This window comes from Ctenopharyngodon idella, chromosome 13 (genome assembly GCF_019924925.1).
Source record: "Ctenopharyngodon idella isolate HZGC_01 chromosome 13, HZGC01, whole genome shotgun sequence".
In the NCBI taxonomy this organism is placed as follows: domain Eukaryota; kingdom Metazoa; phylum Chordata; class Actinopteri; order Cypriniformes; family Xenocyprididae; genus Ctenopharyngodon; species Ctenopharyngodon idella.
Window position 1 is genome coordinate 1,616,627 of NC_067232.1, and position 23,405 is coordinate 1,640,031.

The following is a 23,405-nucleotide window of genomic DNA, read 5'->3' on the forward strand; positions in this document are numbered from 1 at the left end:
AACAAGCATCTAGTAAAAATTCAGAAATCTTTAATTTTATATACACACTACCATTCAAAAGTTTGGGTTCAGTATTTTTATTATTATTATTTTTTTTTTTAAAGAAATTATTATTTTTATTTAGCAAGAACACGTTACATTTATCAAAAGTGACCAGAAAAGACATTTATAATGTTACAAAAGATTTCAAATAAATGCTGTTTTGAACTTTCTACTCCTCAAAGTATCCTGTAAAAAATGTATCATGGTTTCAACCAAAATATGAACTGTTTCCAACATTGATAATTATAAGAAATATTTCTTGAGCAGCAAATCAGCATGTTAAAATGATTTCTGAAGGATCATGTGACACTGAAGACTGGAACAATGATGCTGAAAATTCAGCTTTGCTATCACAAAAATAAATACATTTTAAAATATATAAAAACAGAAAACAGTTATTTTAATTGTAAATAAAATTTCACAATTTTAGAGTTTTTACTGCAGTATTTTGTATTAAATATAGTAATTTACATAAAAATATAATACAAATCTATTATACATATTTTTTATACATTTAATCTTTATTTTATTAATGATACAATATATATATATATATATATAATATATTAGTTTTTTAACACATGCAGTTTAAAAAAATAAATGTTAACAAAAATTCATAAAAAAAATCTTTACATTTTAGAGCTTTTGGGTTGAACTGTTCTTTTAAGTGTACATTCAACGCTTACTGTGACTATTTCTATAAGTTCAGACAAGCAGGATTCCTGAGGCATTGAGCGACCATGCCACTACAGGACCAAAGTGAATCCCTGGAATACCTTTTCTATTGCACAACATCCCTACACACCCTGTGCATTCATGTTCCACCTTTGCAAGAATCACTTTACGTATAGACCTCGTCAACCCCGCCTACCTGTCCGTACAGTCCCCCTTTTCCGATCAGCACTCCCATGTCTTTAGTCTCCTCGAAGATCTCAGCCATGGCCTCTCGAGGGAGCGGGTCTCTGGTGGCCTAGACATGGGTTTCAGAGAGATGTCAAAGTGGGTTTTAAGAGAGCGATTTCAGGCATGCTGTTTGATTAAACACACTTTTTGACTTGCTTTTGAGTTACAAAATGTGAAAATGTGATGGAATAGTTTTCCCAAAAATGAAACTTCGGTCATTTACTCACCATCATGTCATTACCAACTTGTATGACTTTTTGTTGACACTTAAATGTTTGGAAAAATGAAATTCTCCATGTAATTAAAGTAGATAAAGGTGATTTTTACTGCCATATATTATATATATATATATATATATATATGGCTTCAGATGACTTGCACTGTACTGTAGTCATATGGACCAAAATTATGGTGCTTTTTGGAGCTTTGCAGTAAAAGCCACCATACACTGTCATTAAATGGAAAACAGCAGCTTTGACATGCAGCAAAATATCAGAAATTAAGTCATAAGTTTTGAAAAACATGAAAGTGAGTAAATAATGTTCTTTATATAATTACTACTTCCACTCTGAATTTCCACTCTAATGGAAAGTGTACTTTGTGTGCCTGTATTATCTTTCTAGACACATCCTCAAACAGTTTCCAGTATAATAACCATAGGTAAGTGAGGTACACTGGGTGTTTTTAACTCTGGCAGAGAGCAGAGTGTACTTCTGGGAATGTTCAAACATGCTGTCTCATTGCTATCTGCTCTAGTTAATGGCTAACAAGTTTTGTAGCTCATTCCCTGTGAGGAAAATTACAAACACTCACAACAAACACTCTGAATCATTAACTATTCCATCTGGAGCTCAAGTAACTCCTACATTCAACTCTTCTCATTCCTCAAGGTCAAGAAACCATGATTGCTCTGCAAATAAAGTTTAATGAAGTGGATGCACAATCACAAAGCTTGAGGATTTTCACACTGATTTCTGAAGCGAGCAAAAGCCTGAAGTGTCATTGGGATTATTATTCACAAAACAAGGGGTTTAAGATATTTAAAGCTGAAGTGTGTTGTTTTTTCCCCCATGTTAAAATACTTTATTTTATGCTGAGACTATTGCATCGCCATTTGTTTCTTTGTGAATTCTATTCTATACTCTTGAGAAGAAAAGCTGCAGTAGTTTGTGCTTAATGCACTCGTACCAGAAAGGTAAAAATGAGGTTACAGCATCAGATGAGAGGCATTTTCCATCATTAAAGCTTTGCTCAGTGGGACACGTGCACTGCCAGATGTCTTTGTGTATTCAAGGCATTAGTTCAGGTGGAACGAAATGTTGTTACTCAGAGATACAAGATCCTTCATCTGACAAATATGTTGCTTTTAAAAGCTGGAGAGGTTGTACTTTACGGATACTTGCCAACATTGGGCAGAAATATAGGCTACTTTCTATAGCAAATAAATGTATAGCTCACTTCAGTCAATGCTTTTTAAAGGGTTAGCTCACCCAAAAATGAATTTTCTCTCATTAAGTACTCACCCTCATGTCGTTCCAAACCTGTAACCCACTAGAAATTTTACGTTCCCAGAACATTCTCAGAACGTCCCCACTGGTGTTAAAGACCTTGCTTAGTAACGTTCCCAGTACGTTCAAAGACAGTCATGATGTGGAGTTTTTTTAAGGTTTGGGGGGACGCTATATGGCGAACATTCAGGACGTTCTCTGAACGTTTAGGGAACCATATTTTATTTGGAAATAATCCCTGCTGCCCTTGTCAAAAAAATTTAATTGAAAATCAGAACTAAATTGACTAACAAAAGTGGCTGTTAAAAAAAAAAAAAAAAAAAAAAGCTCTTTACAGGTTTTTCCTGGATTATTATTACAGTAATTATGAAACCTTCTCTTTAAAATGCAAATCTCTTGCAGTAAGTCATTAGCTGATAACAACACATGCATGAGCTAATGTAACTGCTGTATCATTGCATCAGCAACTACACAGTTATTGTCTTTAAATAAAGCAACACGCAGCAGAATATCAGCGTTTCTGGATCATCACTGACTGAAGCACAGGCTCTACACTCCAGCACAATGGTAACCTCACAAAACTCAAATAACAGAAACAGAACATTAAACACTAACAGATCTCTCTAGATCTCAGCATCTTCACTAATTACAAACCACTCTGACTTTATTTCTTTCATACAAAACTTCTTAATGAGGTGTTGATGTTTTATCAAAATTTATAAATGTCACCGTTACGGAGGTAAGCGCTTGCTTTAGTTGGGCTCCTGACCCTTGACGTTTTCTCCAATTGTTGTAATTGCGTATTTCTAAAGCACATTTGTTATAAAAAAAAAATATGAGGAAAAAAAACTCTAATCAAATGGATTTGGCTTTATTCACTGATCTCTGAATATTGCATCCTTTCATGTTGTTGTAACCCTATGATAATACATAAAATCCTGTCCTGCTTTGATATTTTTAAAGTTTTTATCATTGTGCAGAAATTATTCAGACAGGATCATGTAGACTCACACAGACATCAAGATTCTGCATATGAACCTCAACAATGGTGACAAAATTTTCAGATAAACAGATCAGTTCTGAGCATCACAAAACAAGCTACTAAAGTCACAAAAAAGATTTTGTTTATTGTCACCATTGTTGAGGTTCATACAAAGAGGATATTTGGGACATGAACAACATTCCCACATGGTTCTCTGTTGGTCATTTAATGTCCCAAATGTCCTCTTTGTAACGTTCTTTTTTTTACCATAAAATAACCAAAATAAAACATCCCCCTAAAGTCATATAAGGAACCTTGAACTGCAGCACTTTCATTACCAAAATAGGACGTTTTAGGAACGTTCCGAATGTTCTGTAAAGGTTTGGAATTTTTGTCACCTTTAGAGAACTTTTTGGGAATGTTGCGCAAGGTCCTGAGAACATCGCCTTCTACGTGGGTAAGACCTTCATTCGTCTTCGGAACACAAATTAAGATATTTTTGATGAAATCTGAGAGATATCTGAACCACACATAGGCAGCAACGTTATTACCACTTTCAAGGCCCAGAAAGGTAGTAAAGACATCGTTAAAATAGTCCATGTGACTACAATGGTTCAACCTTTAAGAAGCGACGAGAACACTTTTTGTGTTCTATGTCAGAACGCTGGCTCAGTATTGGCCGGCCAATACTGCGCTGGCATTCTGACGTAGGACCTGGAAGCGCTGCACTGTGTTCACTACGTGAACAGCATAGGAGAATGACAGGGAAGAGAAGAAATTGTTGAATAAAGTCATTATTTTTGTTTTTTTGCGCACAAAAAGTATTCTTGTTGCTTCGTAACATTAAGGTTGAACCACTGTAGTCACATGGACTATTTTAACGATGTCTTGATTTGTGTTTTGAAGATGAATCAAACTCTGATAACTATTGATCATATACTGTGAAGCAGACAGATTAAATGACATTAAATGCATACAACTTTCAATCATTCACCTTGTCTTTGACCATCTCCACCCCGATTTGAAGACCTTTTCCCCTCACGTCACCGATGATCTCATACTTGTCTCTGAGTTTGGCCAGTTCGGTCAGTAGGTATGTCCCCACGTTAGCACTATTCTCCTGCATCTTGTCTTCTTTTATTGTCTGAGAGCAACATACAGCATTTAGTTTCAAGTATTCATTAGCTAGTATGAATCATATGATAATTTAAATAAAACTGCAGTTAAATCAATCAATCCATCCATCCATACAAACATTCACAGCAATTTATGTATTCACTATTGCTGATGCCACTATTTATGAACCATTTATCTTTTTATTTTAATTTTATACTATCTTTATACTTGTTTATCATTTATTATCTTACAATGCTCACTTCAATAGTGTTTACTATTGCTGATACCAGATATTTTATATTTTATTTTGTGAACATTGATCTTTTTTAATTAGATTTTATACTATTATATTGTATGCTATTATTTAGATTTTTGTTCTAGTTTATTTATTATTTCACTCAGAATGACATTTTATGTATTCACTATTGCTGATCCCAGATATTTTATTATGTACTGTATATTATTGTAGTTTATCATCAGTGCTGGGTAGATTACTTATAAATTGTAGTCTGTTACTGATTACAAATTACATGACAAAAATTGTAGGTAGTAACGTAATCTATTAGATTACACATTTTAGGTAATGTATTCTGACTACTTTTTAATTACTTTGACCCAACTCATTTATCACATAGATATATATCACATAGATACTTTGTCTCCTTCAAAGTTAAATGATTTCTGTAAATCCAGTGGTAACCTGATGGCCGGTACGTGCATTTCCAAAAGACTTTTCTTTGCTATTCGCTATTGCTGATACCAGGATATAACTGTACACTGAAAAGTAAAATGGTCTGCACTTACATCTAGCACTGATGAAGCGACTGCACAGGCTAATGGGTTTCCTCCGAATGTGTTGAAATGAACTCCCTTCGCAAATGACCTGGCAATCTCTGCAAAATACACAAATCACTTGATATCAGTGCCGAAAACAATCAATGTGCAACACACAAGAAGATGCTTTTAGTTGTGGTTTATTTATTTTGTTGGCAGAGATTTATGCATTAGATACGCTCATAAGCTTCTCAGGCTGTATGTGACCTAACACTCTTTCATTCTCTCTCTCAGCTTTTCACAGGATGAAGAGCGAACAGAGGACCAATTAGAATGAATGGAAAAAATAGGAAAGGGAACAGTGGCACTCCAGCATGCTTTCAGAGTTCAAGTATGTGGGACTAATGGGGAATTTGAACTCATTTGATCCACGTGTGAATGAGGTGAATGTGGCCCTGTGGTACCACATTAGGAACATTTTAGGAACAACACATTTTGAACAGGACATTAGGAACAAGACATTCCCTATTACTATTACTATACTATTTCGTTCCGTCAATTTACTAAAACGTACTATTTATACAAATCATGCGCATAATTTATAAATCAAGGGAACGAAACAGTAAATCGCGCGCATGATTTGGTAAATTGAGGAAACGAATTAGTAAATCGTGCGCACGATTACATTTTTTTTTTTTCTTGCATGTCATGTGCGGGGCTCCGTAGGAATGACATGACGGTGAGTAAATGACGACAGTATTTGCATTTGTGGACTGTTAGGTGCTTTGCAATGGCAAAATGATGACATTGCAAGGATAATCCTTTGCAGGGTTTGAATCTATGACATTTCAGTTAACAACTAAGGGGCCATTTACACAACACCATTTTCAACTAAAAATGGAAAACTCTGTTTCGGCCATTCATTTACACGACATGTTTTGGGGGCCTGAAAACGCAAATTTTGAAAACAGATTTCAAAGTGCATTTTTTGATGATACCGTTATCATCTCTGTGTAAACTACAAAAAGGCAAATTTGTGAAAGTGGTGATGACATGTGCATGCGTATTATGTGTTCAGTCTATAGGCGTGTAGTGCTTCACAAAGTGACATCGCCAACTACTGGCCTGGCATGAATAATGCAGCATTTTTAGGAGTTTTTTGCGGATCCTTGTGAACGAGGACCATTTTGACAATGGTGTTGTCTGTAAATGCAAAGGAAAAACTTTTACATTTTTAGTGCATTGTTGTTGTGTAAATGCAATATATTTTATTTTATTTCAGCTTTATTTTAATTAACATTTTTAATCGTGTTCGCTTTAACTATTAAAAAGCTTTGTTTTAGTTTTCTTTTGTTTAGCCATGAAGGTACTAAATGTAACATTAACAGGGTTTGACAGATGTTTGATGTGTATGAGGACATACTCAAACATTAAGATCTAGTGTGTAAAATCATTGTGTCAAACTTTCTTTAAAAAAAAAAAGAATATCCAGCTGCATCTAACCCCAGAGCTTTTCAATATGAAATGCTCAACCAGAGCTTTTTAAAGTCACAAAGCATTGAGGTGAACGCAACGGTAAGCCTATTAATGCAACATGAGATATAATTTAAAATTTGTGGCTCATTTTGTTCCAAGAATATCTTAATTTCCTTCCATGCTGGAACTTGGATTCAAGCTCACCAGTGGGTTCATAGTGCTGCTTCCTCTTTCACCTTTCTCTTCCAGCATAGTCCCTCATTAAATTTGAAGAATAAGACTCAGTGTGTGTACCTCATTTAAAACACCTCCATGTCTAAATGTAGTTAATTAGTCTATGAACGCAAACTTGCTAAAATAGAACACATTTTACAAAGCCATTGACAGCTTGAATTAGCAAATCACACAATAAGTTAATCAAAATTTGACTGATTTAACAAAAGTAGGCACTAGCCTCACCTGATGTGGTGACTACAGCCCCCATCGGGAAGCCGTTCGCAATGCCCTTTGCCATGGTAACCATGTCTGGAATGACATTATGTCCTTGGAAACCCCAAAAGTGGCTCCCTGTGCGGCCAAAGCCAGTCTGGACCTAAAAGAACCAAAAAATACCAAGAAATAACTTTTTTTCACACTATAAAAAAGGTTTTTCAAAGTTGTAAGTACAAAGATTATTGGAGTATGTTAGATTATTGTAGGGGGCAGCGTCGCTTTACTGCTATTCACAAATCCTCTCCCATGGTCTCATGGGATAGTAAAGTGTCCATCATATACACACTTCAGAATCTTGCCAGTAGTAGTAAGTAATCTTGTTTCTGAGTACTGTGAATTCGGACATACTTCTTTTGTCACATACTCTTTTTTAACCTACTATATAGTAGGAAAGTATGCGATTTCGGATGCAGTCTAGGATTTGTTTTTGAAAAATATGGGAAATGAGGGTGATAATTCTGGGCCGTCTCAACTATCTGAAGCACCAACCATGCGTGTTTGGCTTCACTGATGTACAGAATGGGATTTACTAGCAAATTCTTCAGACCTCATCTGCTATACAGATTCCTCCTTTCTCCCGAACAAGCTGGTAGCTGTCTTTCAGGTAGTTTTTCGGAAACTGAACAGCCCCACCGACACCCTGCAGAAAGATAAAAATCATAATCATGATATAACTTGTCACATGTTAATATTTGAGGGCAATGAGTTTGTTAGTGGCATTTTGTTTTTACAACAGTACACTAACATATCACGTATTTGGGTCATTGACGAATAAGGTTTTTAAAAGTGTAAAAAAACATAATGGAGACATAATTAATTTTGAAGTTTTATTAAGTGTTAACAATGAGATTTTTATAATCAATTAACACTGCTTTTGTCATTTTTTACAAGATGGACAAAATTTGTCACCAAAAAATTTCAGTTTTACCGAATGACACTTTTGGTTATACCGAATTACGATATTTTCAAACAATGTTAATGGGCTGATATCTAGGTAGCTAGCTAGTTAGCTAGCTAAGAAAAGGACAATTAAACATTTTATATTTAGTGCAAATTTTTAAAATATTACATTTTCCATGTTTTATAGTGGTTGTACCGAATGACCTGATGACATCCGTATCAGCAAGTGAAAACATGAATTTTTCAAATAGTTAAAAGAGAGTTAGTTACTTTGCTTCATGACCATGTGGTCCTTTGCAGGTGTCTGAATGATGGCACATCCTGTCACATGATAGTGACCGCATGACTTGATCCAAAATGGTCCCTTTATATTGGTTACTCCGAATGACGTCAATGAAATTCATTTTTCTGGACATTCTTTCTCATAACAAAGCAACGACTTCTACACATAATTTTAATACCATTTTGCACTATGTATTACATTTTAAGATATTTTAATCAGAAATGAAATGGCTGTATTGGCCTTTGGACGGTTAAACCGAATGACCTTTTGACACTTCAGAATCTTTAAAATACCTTTATATGTAGCAAAATATAATTAAAATGGATTCAATAAAAGAGATCTAGTTGTACTACTTTACATACTTTGGACATATCTTTGTTTTTTATTAAGGCCTTTGGACAAAAAAATGACCCATCACGTAATTGACTTATTTGTTGATTTTAGTCAGTACTGGAAAAATATATGCAATTAATATAGAAATGCACATTTAACTTCCATGGATGCTACTGGCCTTTTTATTTAATTATACTTAAATGAAAATGAAAGCAATTACTGATCAGAATCATTTTATATAATTGTATAGCTTGTACAGCTACGGCTGCCAAACAAAAACCATAAAATTAAAGTAAAATATTCTAATTTAAATAAAGTGCAAAAAACTTTAACAAAAATTTTCTTTAAATGTTAAAAAAATCTTTTATTTTACAGGTATTTCCTGATTTGATTCAAATGACTGAACAGAACATTAAACACTAACAGATCTCTCAAGATCTCAGCATCTTCACTTATTACAGTCTAGACTTTATTTCTTTTATACAAAGGTTCTTATTGAGAATTAACAAAGATTTAGATGTTGATGTTTTATTGAAAAAAAAAAAAGTTTGATGTCACCATTATGGAGGTGAGCGTTTGCTTTAGTTGAGCTCTTGACTCTTGACTTTCTTCATGTTAGTTTTTCTTTGACTGCTTTAACTGTGTGCTTCTAATGTACATTTGTTATCGCAAAAAGTGCAGGAGAAATGCTGATCAGGTGATTTTGGCTGCTTATTGATGATATAGTTTTCATGAAATCGATTGATTCACTGATATCGCATAGTCTCAAATTTCTGAGTACATTAACGGTTAATTTCATATGATTTACTGTAACTTGATACTCTGTTTTTTTTAAGTCATTATGCAGAAAGTGTTTTCAGCCATGTTTTTTTTTTTTTCTTTTGGGCGCACAGAGACATCAATAATCAACATATGAATCTCAACAATGGTGACAATCAACAAAGCTTTTTTGTGACGTTGTGAGTAGATCTGATTTTTTTTTTTTCTCACCCTTGTTGAGATTCATACGCTGATTCTTGATGTCTGTGTGAGTCTGCATAACCTGGACACAATTGATTTTCTGCATAATGATTTAACAAAACTGTTTATAGTATCACAGCACTGCAGTACAATTGGCATGTGAAATTACAACTGTCATTAAACAATCCAGTCAGAGACCAGACTCTGCTATCATTGAATCAGACCCCTTTATGATAACTATACCATCATTTAAAAAGTGATCAGCATCATCTGATCTGAGTTTTTCTTGCTTTTGTTTTTTTGTTATAACAAATGTGTATCAGAAACACTAATGTCAAAGAGTTAAGGGTCAAGAGCCCAACTAAAGCAAGCACTGACCACCAGAATGGTGACTTCAATCTTTATTATTTTATTCAATAAAACATCAACATCTAAACCTCTGTTAATTCTCAATAAGAACTTTAATATGAAATTAAGTCTGAATTGTAATAAGTGAAGATGCTGAGATCTTGAGAGATCTGTTAGTGTTTCATGTTCTGTTGGGATTTAAAGGGTTTCTGTATCATCTGTTTTGTGGGTCACCATTGTGCTGAAGAGAAGAGCCTGTGCTTCAGTCCAGGATGAGCCAGAAAACATTGGTGTTATGCTGTATGTTGCTTTATTTTAGATGCAGTAACATATAGTTATATTCATTCATTCATTCATTCATTTTATCATAATCATAAATATAAGAGATTCACATTTTACAGTGAATGTGTTTTATTAGTAATATACGTGTAAAACAACTGTTTTCTGTAGAAAAATTTTAATGAAAATTTCTGTTAAAGTTTTTTACACTTTATTTAAATTAGAATATTTTAATTTAATTTTAAGGTTTGGCAGCCGTAGCTGACAGTCATTGACCATTTTTTTTACGATTTATTTTTTTACAGTGTATGCTGCAATTTACCATATTGCAAAATACTGACATCCTGCTATGAAAATGCAAGTTATTTTCACTGATGTTGTGCTTACTAACTTATAACATCCACCAGCAAAGTGCTGGGTAATGGATGTGGTCTTTGTCTGATTTTGTTTCTGTGACGACCAAAACGCCCCTGTTATCATGGTGAACGAAGCAAATTACACAACACTTGCAACTGGACAAGGACTGTGTTTGTTGAAGAATATTAAACTACAGCAGATTCAGTCCTGATCTTTTAGGACACTCAGTTTATATTTTCATAGCATTTATGTTTATATAATTATATATTTATACAATACAGTGTAAGGTATGGTGTAATAAAACCTGCATGGGTTCCGCAAAGAAGGCAGCAATCCGATTGGGAACGGTTGTAGCGAACATCTCTTTGAGCTGACTGATATACATATCATTGGCCTGACAGTGACCTGAGAACAGACAGAAACAGAGATTCACAATCTATGATACATGAAATTTGTGCTAACAATTGAATAAGAAGTATATTTAATGAAAATGTGAGTGGTGCTTGTGCAAAACTTGATGCCACAGTGCTAGGGCTTTGTGGGTTGTTGCCAGGGTGTTGCTAAGTTGTTCTGAGTGGTTTTAAGAATGTTCTTAGTGACGCTGGCCTTATCAAGCAACACTAATTATAGAAAAGAGTTAACAAGCTCTGCTCATGTGGGGTTTTTTAACAGCTGCTGGTTGGGAAATTTCCTGAATGACTGCTTTTAATGTTTGACCTGATGAGACAAACATACCTTGTGCTGCCTTGAAACACATCTTTCTTAGCTATTTAAGAGGGAATTACTGATTATATGTAACATTTTGAAGATTTTTTCTTCAGGTTTTGGAACAGGTATGCAAGGCAAGTTTATAGGCACCATTCATACACACTGGTTATATAAAAATTCAAAGAGTTTGGGTTACGGTTAGGCTGAAGAGTTTATAATAGAGTATTAGCTTTATATAAAAACAGAATGATATGCCCTCATTATGCTATTGTGTGTGTTTGTACCTGGGGAGCAGCTGCATTCTCGGATGGTTTGAACTGGAGAGTCTCGACAGTGGCTTCCTCCCCAGAGGCCCCTGAACACATCTGGACACATGGTCTAAAATGAACACAACCCACATAGGAATAAAAGTCTCACAAAATGTATCAAAGTTTTGCAAGACAGATCCCACAACTCAAACACATACAGTTTTAAGACATGCTTTTCAAATATGAAAATGCACTATATTCTCAGTATTTTTTGTATGTTTTCCATTTACTTGAGAATCAGACTTTTTCTTATCCTATTGGCATTTTTTTTCTTGTTTAAGTCATAAACCTCAGTAAATGTTATGCTTAAACCAAGAAAAAACTATTTGCAACGGAGTAAGAAAAATAACCTTAATTCAAGAAAAACTTTATATATAAACTTAAATATATTCTGTGAAAACCAGACTTTTCTACACAAGTTTTTCTTCAAGAAAAGATAAATATTTTTTGATATTTTGAATTTTTTTTTCTTTTCTTTTACATACTGAATACAATTTTTTTTTTTTTTTTTTTTTTGCAATGGCACCGAAATCATTAATTAAAAGGCTGAAGTAAAATATAATATTTTGTGTGGGTCAGATATTTATGGAAGCTTGTTATCGCCACTGAAAAAGGTAATTGTGAGTTTTTATTTGACTTTTTTTTCTCCGAAATGGACTTCAGAACTCGCAATTGTGAATTTATCATATGTTTAACAATTCTGAGAAAAAAGTCAGTTGTAAACTTACAATTCTGAGATACAAACCCGATTCCAAAAAAGTTGGGACACTGTACAAATTGTGAATAAAAAAGGAATGCAATGATGTGGAAGTTTCAAATTTCAATATTTTATTCAGAATACAACATAGATGACATATCAAATGTTTAAACTGAGAAAACGTATCATTTTAAGGGAAAAATAAGTTGATTTTAAATTTCATGGCATCAACACATCTCAAAAAAGTTGGGACAAGGCCATGTTTACCACTGTGTGGCATCCCCTCTTCTTTTTATAACAGTCTGCAAACGTCTGGGGACTGAGGAGACAAGTTGCTCAAGTTTAGGAATAGGACTGTTGTCCCATTCTTGTCTAATACAGGCTTCTAGTTGCTCAACTGTCTTAGGTCTTCTTTGTCGCATCTTCCTCTTTATGATGCGCCAAATGTTTTCTATGGGTGAAAGATCTGGACTGCATGCTGGCCATTTCAGTACCCGGATCCTTCTTCTACGCAGCCATGATGTTGTAATTGATGCAGTATGTGGTCTGGCATTGTCATGTTGGAAAATGCAAGGTCTTCCCTGAAAGAGACGGCGTCTGGATGGGAGCATATGTTGTTCTAGAACTTGGATATACCTTTCAGCATTGATGGTGCCTTTCCAGATGTGTAAGCTGCCCATGCCACACGCACTCATGCAACCCCATACCATCAGAGATGCAGGCTTCTGAACTGAGCGCTGATAACAACTTGGGTTGTCCTTGTCCTCTTTAGTCCGGATGACATGGCGTCCCAGTTTTCCAAAAAGAACTTCAAATTTTGATTCGTCTGACCACAGAACAGTTTTCCACTTTGCCACAGTCCATTTTAAATGAGCCTTGGCCCAGAGAAAACGCCTGCGCTTCTGGATCATATTTAGATATGGCTTTTTTTTGACCTATAGAGTTTTAGCCGGCAACGGCGAATGGCACGGTGGATTGTGTTCACCGACAATGTTTTCTGGAAGTATTCCTGAGCCCATGTTGTGATTTCCATTACAGTAGCATTCCTGTATGTGATGCAGTGCCATCTAAGGGCCCAAAGATCACAGGCATCCAGTATGGTTTTCCGGCCTTGACCCTTACGCACAGAGATTGTTCCAGATTCTCTGAATCTTTGGATGATATTATGCACTGTAGATGATGATAACTTCAAACTCTTTGCAATTTTTCTCTGAGAAACTCCTTTCTGATATTGCTCCACTATTTTTCGCCGCAGCATTGGGGGAATTGGTGATTCTCTGCCCATCTTGACTTCTGAGAGACACTGCCACTCTGAGAGGCTCTTTTTATACCAAATCATGTTGCCAATTGACCTAATAAGTTGCAAATTGGTCCTCCAGCTATTCCTTATATGTACATTTAACTTTTCCGGCCTCTTATTGCTACCTGTCCCAACTTTTTTGGAATGTGTAGCTCTCATGAAATCCAAAATGAGCCAATATTTGGCATGACATTTCAAAATGTCTCACTTTCAACATTTGATATGTTATCTATATTCTATTGTGAATAAAATATAAGTTTATGAGATTTGTAAATTATTGCATTCCTTTTTTATTCACAATTTGTACAGTGTCCCAACTTTTTTGGAATCGGGTTTGTATAAAAAAAGTCAGAATTTATAACTTTTTTTCTCAGAATTGGACTTAATAACTCGCAATTGCGAGTTTATGTCTCATAATTCTGAGAAAAAAACATAAATTCTGACTTTTTATATCTCAGAATTGTAAGTTTATATCTTGCAATTCTGACTTTTTTCTCAGAATTGTTAGACATATGATAAATTCGCAATTGCGAGTTCTGAAGTCCATTTCGGAGAAAAAAAAGTCAGAATTGTGAGTTTTTATATCTTGTAATTCATACCATGTAACTTGCAATTGTGAGTTTATATCTCACAACTCTGAGAAAAAAATCAGAATAGTGAGATGTAAACTTGCAAGTGCGAGAAAAAAGAACTGTCAGATAAAAAGTCACAATTACCTTTTGTGTTTTTTATTGCGTGGCAGAAACAAGTATCCATAGATATCATCTTGCGTATTGGGTAGTTAATCTAACCTCAATAGGTCTGGCAGTAATTATGTTACTTTTGCATTAAACAACAACACCAACATAACTTCTTATGATGTTTCCTCTTATAATGTGGTTTGTGGACTTGACACCGAGGAATATTGCATTATAAAGCAGGTAGCTGACAGAAGGAGAGATGTGTGGGTGTGAGACGTACATTATGGCAGCCCAGAGAAGAGGGGATGGGATATTTGTAATCTGCGTTGGATGTCAGACCCGTCGCTTGTGGACTGCCACCGTGATAAGAACCCCTTGCGCACACAAACACGAATGAGACAGTGATTATCTATGGCTGTACAGGGCTGCTTGAGCTGTCACCAACAGGTTTCCCAAGAATTTACCGTCTTCCATTTGTTCATTTATTGGAAAGAATTATTGGCAAATAAGGTCAATCACCTGAGAGTGATGACGTCAAAATTTCCTGTGTGAAGCCGGGCCATTAGCACTGCAAGGTCATTAGCCTCCGAGCCACTGTTGGTAAAATACACAACCTAGAAAAGAAGACCATCACAATATTAAAAAAGATATATGTACAGTATTCAGATTTTCTCTATGCATAGTTTTACCATGTTTTGAAAGAAGTCTTTTATGCTCACCAAGGCTGCATTTATTTGATCTAAAATGAATCATAAGCAGTTACTTTTAAAAGTAATGCATTACAATATTGCGTTACTCCCTAAAAAAGTAACTAATTGCGTTAGTTACTTCTTATGAAAAGTTTCTTTTTCTCACCTGCGCTGAGCTTGCTTGTTTGTTTTTTAATAACAACTAAAAAGTTCTATTTTTTGGCAGATGTAAAGGCCCTTTCACACCAAAAGTGGTAATGAATAAGCCTAAAGCGGAAGGAAATGCATATTTACGCATGTACAGTAAAGGGCGCAGCTCAAACAAACCTTTCAGCTGTGCTGCCAGTAATTTTAATTTTTACTTACTAGTATGGTTAAGTTAGGTCAGCAGTAAAGACATTGGTTAATAAAGTAAGATTAAATACATAAAGTATTATATTTGTGTAATTTAATATAGTTAATTATTACAGGTTTGCGTAAAATTCTGAGATTGCATTTCACTGTTTTTATTCATTTTGAGGAATACTGAATGTTTTCGTGCAAGTGAGATGAGTAAATTCATGTTCATATTTAATCTAGAACTACAATAATGTTTACACAATGCACAAAACGCCTCTGCACTTTATTTCTCTCAACACGGGGACAGGAGAGCTGTCAGTCAATAACTGTGAAAAAGTAACAGATATTTTGTTGTAAATTGAAAAAGTAATGCATTACTTTATTAGTTACTTGAAAAAGTAATCTGATTACGTAACTCAAGTTACTTGTAATGCGTTACCCCCAACACTGATCATAAGTCTCACACATTCACAGAAAATAGCTTATTTTCACCTTGCAAAAAAAAAAAAAAAAAAAAAAGTTGGAATATATATAAAATTATTTGTACAATATTTAATTTGTTTAAATTTTCTCTTTCTTTATATCATCAATAGAAAAAAAAAAATTAATCTCATTATTTCCAACATTACAAAGCACAATGAAATGTCTGTATATTTATAATTTCTTTATTACTGTTTTATTTTAATTTATTTATTAATAATTTAATTTTGTGTATTGTTTTATTTTTTATATCTATTAGTTATTTAATTTAATATACAGTATAATATATTTTTAATGCTTTTCCTTAGACAAAACAGCCCAGACCCTAGTTTAAAAAATCCCCTGCAAGACGAGAATACACTGCACATAATACTATATACCACAATGCAATGCGCTCAACCTTCAACTTCCAGAAATGAAAACATACCTTCAGCGGGTCTGGCAAAAGGGAGGCAAGTTTCTCTGCATACTCCTGCATTTGTGGGTACACATAGATGGGTGTTGTGTGCCATAGACGCCTTAGCTGTTTCTCGGCTGCCTGTGTCACTTTCCTGCAACCATATTCAAAGTTCTGATTCGATCAATTTTAGAAATAATACCATTTCATAAACAAAAACAAAGCCCATGTAAAAGCTCAGGGCAATAATATTCTGAAACAAGTCCACAGACATTAATCTAATTGCAGTCATTTAATTTCAAGATAACTATAATGCACAATCAGGAAATATACAAATAAAAATGTTGTCTGGCAACAAATTGAACCTTACGGGTTACAGTGTCCAACACTGACAGTGGCCACCCCCGCAAACAAGTCCAGATAGCGTCTTCCATCCACATCCCACAGCCACTGCATGTAACCCTGGTTTATGAAGACTGGCTTCTTGTAATATGTTATCTTCATGGTCATGGGGTTGCAGTTGTGTTTCCTAATCTCTAGTAAATGGTCTTTAGACATGCCCTATAGGAGAAATCATTCATGCTTGCTTGAAAATAAATTGATTTCTCTGTGTAATTGATTATTTGATTTCCCCATGTGTATTATTATGACATGTCCCCAGACATAAACCTCTTACCTGATATGGGTCAGGTTTATAGTCACATGGGGGAATCTGGGGCAGGACAGGTGCTGGGTGTTTCACTGCTGATTTTTGGCATAGCACACCTGGAGAGAGGTACATTTTAGTGCTTAGAAATGCATAGGGACAGTTGTATCCATCTATCTATTTATCTCTCTATACAAAAAAAAAAAAAAAAAAATGCATAGATAGATAGATAGATAGTGATGACAGGTGACAAGGCAGTCATTCTTCATCAAAGATACCATGGTATTGTCATGGTAATGTTCAAACGCATAGTTATTTGTACTTTTGTTGTTATGACAGGACCATTATGAGTTCGTGATTCGATGCTCAGGAATCTGGACAACAGATTTGTTATGGAGTCTAAATACGCAAATATAATTATGCAAAACTTCACACAAATGTTCCGGTGCCTTTAAATGTGGAGACAAAAACACTGCATTCTTACCGCCTTCTTTGTGGAATTTCACACAAACCTCCACTGAATTCCACAAATCCGTTTTCCCGAACAGAGACGGGCGTTGCAGCCGAGAACAAACTTTATGCATTACTGATGTTTTTCAGAACAATTTTTCTGCATCGAATCTAAAAATTAAGTGTTGGGAAGCGGTGAATTCTTTCCCCAAATGTGCCCGGGGAGGGTCGAGCTCAACCAATGATATGTCGGGGTAAAGTCTGTCTCGAGGCCTTTACTGAGAAGTGATGTGTCGTCCGTCCTTTCACAGAGAAGGGCTGTTCGTTTACTATGTTATGTTACATTTAATATACGGCTAAAATTATATCAAATCTAGTTGGTTCAGTCTTATCAGGTTGTGTCCAAGAAATTATAAATTAATGAACGTAAATGTCCAGAATATACAGGGTTTTTTTTTTTAATTATTATTATTATTATTTTTTTTTTTACAGTTTATCCAAATAGCCCGTTGTGACAAATTAGCAAAAATAAATCAATAAAATAAAAAAATCAATAAAAATAATAGTTCATATAAGCTAAAGTAAGGGGGAAAAAGTGGTTATTTTAAGCCTAGCATATTATTTTCTACTAAGCAATACTTCCCATGAAAAACTGTACGTGCGTTTGCTGATTTGGTTAAATGTGTTTCAGGGCAAAATAAAAAGTCATCATTCTCAGAATAACCACTCCAACACACCGGAAACAGTCTGAGCATGTTTTAATGGTTTTGCTATGTAGTTTCACAAATAATGTTTGTTATGGAAAAGCAGAACACAATAAGGATGTATTACAGAAATGTGTTATAGTCGGCTTACATAGGTTAACATCACAAGTTTAATTTCAGCACCTCCAGTTGTTTGAATTCACAAAAAAAAAAAAGACAGTAAAGAAAATAGCGACATCATTTCAACAAGCCATATTCTTAGTGTATAACAAACTAATGTTTTTGAATTTGAAAGATTTTAATACAGCAAAATGTTGATTAAATTGAAGTGGCTTGGGTTTGATATATTGAAATCAAAAACTGATTTCAGTAACAAAGCTTTAATGCCTAAATGAGTATATAATCATCCTCCTGGAAATTTATCCACATGCCTTTTCTTCAATAGCTTACTCTCAGATGAAAAGACTAAAATATTATTTCACATTGTTGTCCTGAGGCTTCACGTTAAATTAGATACTGTTACAAACACATTTTGTCGATTTGCCATTGCCTGAGTTAGAAATCTATTAAAATCCATTAAAATAATTTATGCATTAGGCCTACTCTGTCCATGCAGATTTATTATGCATGAAACTGAGAATGTATGACTGTTGAACAACAAAGACATAAAAGAATTATGCTACTCACAAATCAACAAAATTAGATTAGGACGATTTATGTACTGAATGGCTTAGGCAAACCCAAGAAAACTATTTATCGTATTTATATTATCTATAGGTTACATATAAATGCATTTCTACATATTATATATAACAATTGAATTTATTGTATATTTTACATGTCCACTTTAGACATAAACACATGTTCAGTAAATAACTCTTTCCAACAAAATACACACCAGTCTCCTCTCAGAGATTTCTGCATAAAATAAGGCAACGTGGAGTTTGACTCTTGCACTAACAAGGGCTATTTTCGCTAAATCGTATCCGTATAACTGGTTTCACGGTTAGTGATTTGTGCATTCACAATATAATAACTATGGTTATTTTGGAATGAATTTTATAAAATATTTTTTACAATTTCTTTTTTATATCAAACATAAAAAATATGCAATGCTGAATTAATGGCTACCTATGATTGAAGGATATACAGATTTGGAAAAATAGATTCTCAGAGGGTTAACATTCAGAGAAACACACAAATTCTTACAGCGAATAATTCACTGTAACGTGGAAAAACACTGGCAGTTTATATTTTTTCATTTTACACCAGCTGTGCCTTTGTGTTCAAAATCAGTGTCAATAACATTTAGAATAAATACATTCGGTGAGTTTACCTCCACCTGAGAGCTGTAAATATCAAAGGCAAATTCTCTAAAATTATAACAGTTTACAATCAGTTCAAATCCCTTTTGATGTATTTACATTTGCATTAGTGTATCATAAATATGCAAAGACATTTTGAATTGTATGGCTGAGATTGCACTGTTTTCAGAATAAACACCATACTACGCATGTTGGAGTTTTAAGTAAATGCCGTTATATTTAAAATTCATTTCAATGTGGAGTGAAATGCATCAAGCAAAAGCTTTGAATTGGGTGAATATTTTTACAACACTCAAAATCAGTTCATAAAAATATTGTCCATGTACATTATAGCAACCGATCCCATCATGTAGTTTAGGAGTGAACAGTGGTATAATAAACCAAAGTGGTTTTGAACACGTAACAGAGCCATGATGCAAAATACACACAATAATATAATGCATAGTGGATTGCTGAGGGCAACTATGCGAAGTGCTAAGTTTTCAAATCTCATGAACCTCTAACTATGACAAATCATTCAAGTTAACATGAAATGGTTTTGAAACCCATTTTACTTCTATAATACCATATATTTCTGAGTAAAACAGCATAAAAATTGAGCATATATTCAACGGGAACTGATTGGATTGTGAAAAGTGGACTTTCTATAACTATATAGTAGACCTGAATGAAAACACAATAGGTGTGTCCCAGTTTGTGTACTTGAGCACAATGGCATTTTGTAGTATAATAGTGTGAGTAGTGTGTTCACACTGAAAATTCCAAATAGAAAAAGTACACTTTAAATACCCGGTTGATGCACTTAATTGACTGAAGAGGGGCTATCATTACAAAATAACCTTATAAAATTCATACACTACACGGTTGAGTGCATAGTGCATAAGTATAAGTGCATAGTGTATAGTGCGTCATTTGGGACACAGCTAATGCCTAAATAGCTATTTCGCTATTGGCTAACATGTAGCCAAAAGGAAAAGTTGTACCAGAGATGGAGAACTTTTTTAGTTGGAAATTTTGCAGAAAAGTATATTAAAGTAAACAGGATCCATTTGAATTTTATGTTAACTTTAAAGACATTAAAACAGTTATTTTAAGTGTAAAAAGAAAAATTTTTGGTGTCACCTCATCAAAGTACACAATCTGAAACGTGACTTTTACAACACGTTTCAAACTGCACACTTAAAGTTCACAGCGCACAGAGCCTTTTCAGACCTCACCTCTGAAACGACACCTTCTTGCCTCTGATTAAAAGTCAAAATCATTTGTATAAATTTTAATTCTCTTATTCTGAGAGGGACAAAAGCTCTTCTTTTAGGGCTTGGCATGAGCTGTTGACAGTCTAGTGTTTAGGATATTGTTTTTGCTCTGCCTTCTCTGCCCTATTGTCTCTGGACCACTATATGCTAGTAAGATGGCATTAAGACAGTTGAATCCACATAACCGTTTCCCATCACCCTCATGCCTTCCTGTGGCATTGGACTGTACGATTGGTGGACTGCAGGTTTGCAGGGGTGAGGTGGTTGCTGGCTTGTGCATTGATCAGCCTGGCTGTCCAAGTCCTGGCTGTAATTGTCCACACACTGATGGGACGTTTCCCTTTGCAGAAACAAAATATTGTTTGACGTCACTTCTTTGACCTTACTGTAGTCCTCCCCGGTGCAATCAGACCCTTCAAGCTCACGGTTTGGGTCTGAAAGCGGCCTAAGCAGTAGCATATTTTCCGGGTTGACCCTTTGCACCTCTACGTATCCCAAGGAACGTGACGGAGGCACGCCGTGAGCAGGAGTGTCAGAGCCATCCAGATTGAACTGGTTGTAGCTTTGGGAATGTGAGCAGGCCAGCTTGCTGAAATGGCCCTCCTGTGGCGGGATGTCCTGATGGTGAAGCTGGTGGTAGTTGCTTGCCGTTGCATGTGGCGACAAATGGCTGAGGATCTCTGGGACGCTGTGGTAGGCCGGTTTCGCACCTCCTACTTGGTAGTGGTGGTAAGGTTGAGTTTCGGGAGACAAACACACAATTGGCCAGGTCTTGACGCGTCCATCAACGGACTCCGGTGAACTGGGTTCAGGGCCCTGGCTCTCACTGCTTTCAGTTGAAGCCCAGCTTGTTTCTCCATGCTGGCTGTACTGATGTTGGTCACTTCCGCTTCCTTCCCGTCCCTCAATGCACTTCTCCAAAAGCAGGGTGCGACTGTCGCAGCTGCCCCGGCCGGAGTCGCAGTCCGACGGGCTTTTGGACTTTATGCAGTCCTCTGATAGATCTTTACCATCCAGTACCAGCTCTTGCTGCTCATTGTCGTACACCTCAAGGTACTCCACCAGTAAGTCATCATAATCGGTGGTTGGAGGGAAACCTTGGATCACCAGAGAATTGAAAATTTCCTCTGATTTCCCACTCTGTAAAGAAAACAAAAAAAATTGAAATAACTGCCTAAAAATGCAATTCAAAATATAGCGGCGAGCAGCAATTATCAGGGTTTAAGTGCTTTAAGGCCTTTAAGCACATGCATAAAAAGGTATTAGGTTTTATTTAGCAAGCCTGTAACCATCTCAATCATAGATGGAAAAGACCATTTACAGGCAATACAGGCAATATATTTATGATAGGAACTATATGGTTTTTACACCTTTTTAACAGTTATAGCCCTCTAGGGCTATGAGTCAAACAGGCCCAGCGAATTTCATTTCATACCTTGTCTGATAGCTGCTCAAATTTCATTGGCCGATGGCGGACATGTTTTTTTGACATACGTCAATGTCCTCATAGACAATCATGGCACCTCGGACAAAGACACTGCATGCCAATGTTCAAGTCAATCAGACTAACGGTGAAGTAGTTATAGCCATTTTCGTGTTTTTTTCTAGTTATAGCGCCACCAAGTGGCCAGTCGCCGTGTCCGTTTACACGCGACCACAGAATGAGGTGTGCTGAGATGGGTAAAAATATCTAATTCTGTTTACAAGTTAGAGCCATTTTAGAAAAAGTGGCTCCACCCACTTCAAACGTTTTGGCAGCCCTTAGGGACCCTGAATTGAAATTTCAGCTTTTTTGATAATTATTGACAATCAGACTCCAGAGAATCTTGCCGCACTGGTTTGGTTCCAATCGGGCCAAAAAACTAGGACTAGTTCGCAAAAGTAGGTTTTTCAAAAAATCCAAAATACCCATAAATTTCACCAGCCCTCAAAGTTTCAAGCCTCTATGACTTACGGTTTGGTCTGCCGATCACTTTTAGGGGAGAATCCTGATCCTTGGAAATTTTAACAATTTTAACTACGCATTTGAACCCCTAATAATGTCGAAGATATCAAAACCTTTATTTCCTCAGCACATGCCTCCCAATTAATGAACCTGGCATTTTAAGGGGTATAAAGATTATTATAATTTGTCTTCTGAAGCATTATGGATCTTTGGGGAAAAAAGTTTTTCTTGAATTTGGCTTGCTTAGTTGGGATTTAAAAGACAATTAATATTCAGTAATATTATTGATTCAACTGCACTGACACTGAAAACAAAATTTAAACTGAATTGAGCTGGATGAGCTTTGTAACATCAACACTTATTGAACTGAATTGAATCAACATTGAACTGAATAATGACACTATTGCCTTCTGTGGAGCTGCTTCACTAAACTGAACCTGTTTCATAATAGATGAAATTTGCAACATAGACACTGTTATTGAACTGAATGAATCAACGCTGAACTAACTTGAGATGAATATTGACACTATTGACATCTGTAGAGCTGCTTTACAGCTAAAGTTGAATTTGTTTCATAACTGAAGAATTCTGCAACATTAACATGCTATTTTCCTGTTTATTAGTGTGAAGCTGCTTTGACACAATCTCTATTGTACAAAGCACTATATAAATAAATGTCACTTGACTTAATTAACTTTCAATGGTTGCATTTTAACACAAGTGCCATC

General features: G+C 35.3%; 2 protein-coding genes across 4 annotated transcripts in view; both read right to left on the reverse strand.

Annotated features, from left to right (window-relative positions):
* LOC127525089 (alanine--glyoxylate aminotransferase 2, mitochondrial-like) overlaps positions 1-17,691 on the reverse strand; it is a 19,321-nt gene extending 1,630 nt beyond the window's left edge. For both annotated transcript variants that reach the window (XR_007933249.1, XM_051917326.1), the window contains exons 1-13: positions 17,482-17,691; positions 17,028-17,116; positions 16,722-16,912; positions 16,382-16,505; positions 14,966-15,060; positions 14,727-14,820; positions 11,746-11,839; positions 11,058-11,158; positions 7,841-7,933; positions 7,261-7,393; positions 5,356-5,444; positions 4,430-4,579; positions 914-1,012 (exon numbers count right to left, since the gene is read on the reverse strand). Coding sequence is in view for 1 of the 2 variants with exons in the window: in XM_051917326.1 (XP_051773286.1) it covers positions 914-1,012; positions 4,430-4,579; positions 5,356-5,444; positions 7,261-7,393; positions 7,841-7,933; positions 11,058-11,158; positions 11,746-11,839; positions 14,727-14,820; positions 14,966-15,060; positions 16,382-16,505; positions 16,722-16,912; positions 17,028-17,116; positions 17,482-17,581 (1,452 nt within the window). In the remaining variant the exon portion in view is untranslated. The remainder of the gene's footprint in view (positions 1-913; positions 1,013-4,429; positions 4,580-5,355; positions 5,445-7,260; positions 7,394-7,840; positions 7,934-11,057; positions 11,159-11,745; positions 11,840-14,726; positions 14,821-14,965; positions 15,061-16,381; positions 16,506-16,721; positions 16,913-17,027; positions 17,117-17,481) is intronic.
* A 497-nt stretch (positions 17,692-18,188) lies between these two features.
* The window catches only part of LOC127525086 (prolactin receptor-like), a 29,940-nt gene continuing 24,723 nt past the window's right edge, over positions 18,189-23,405 (reverse strand). For both annotated transcript variants that reach the window (XM_051917321.1, XM_051917322.1), the window contains exon 9: positions 18,189-21,872. In XM_051917321.1, the coding sequence (XP_051773281.1) occupies positions 20,880-21,872 (993 nt within the window). In that variant the 3' untranslated portion in view covers positions 18,189-20,879. The remainder of the gene's footprint in view (positions 21,873-23,405) is intronic.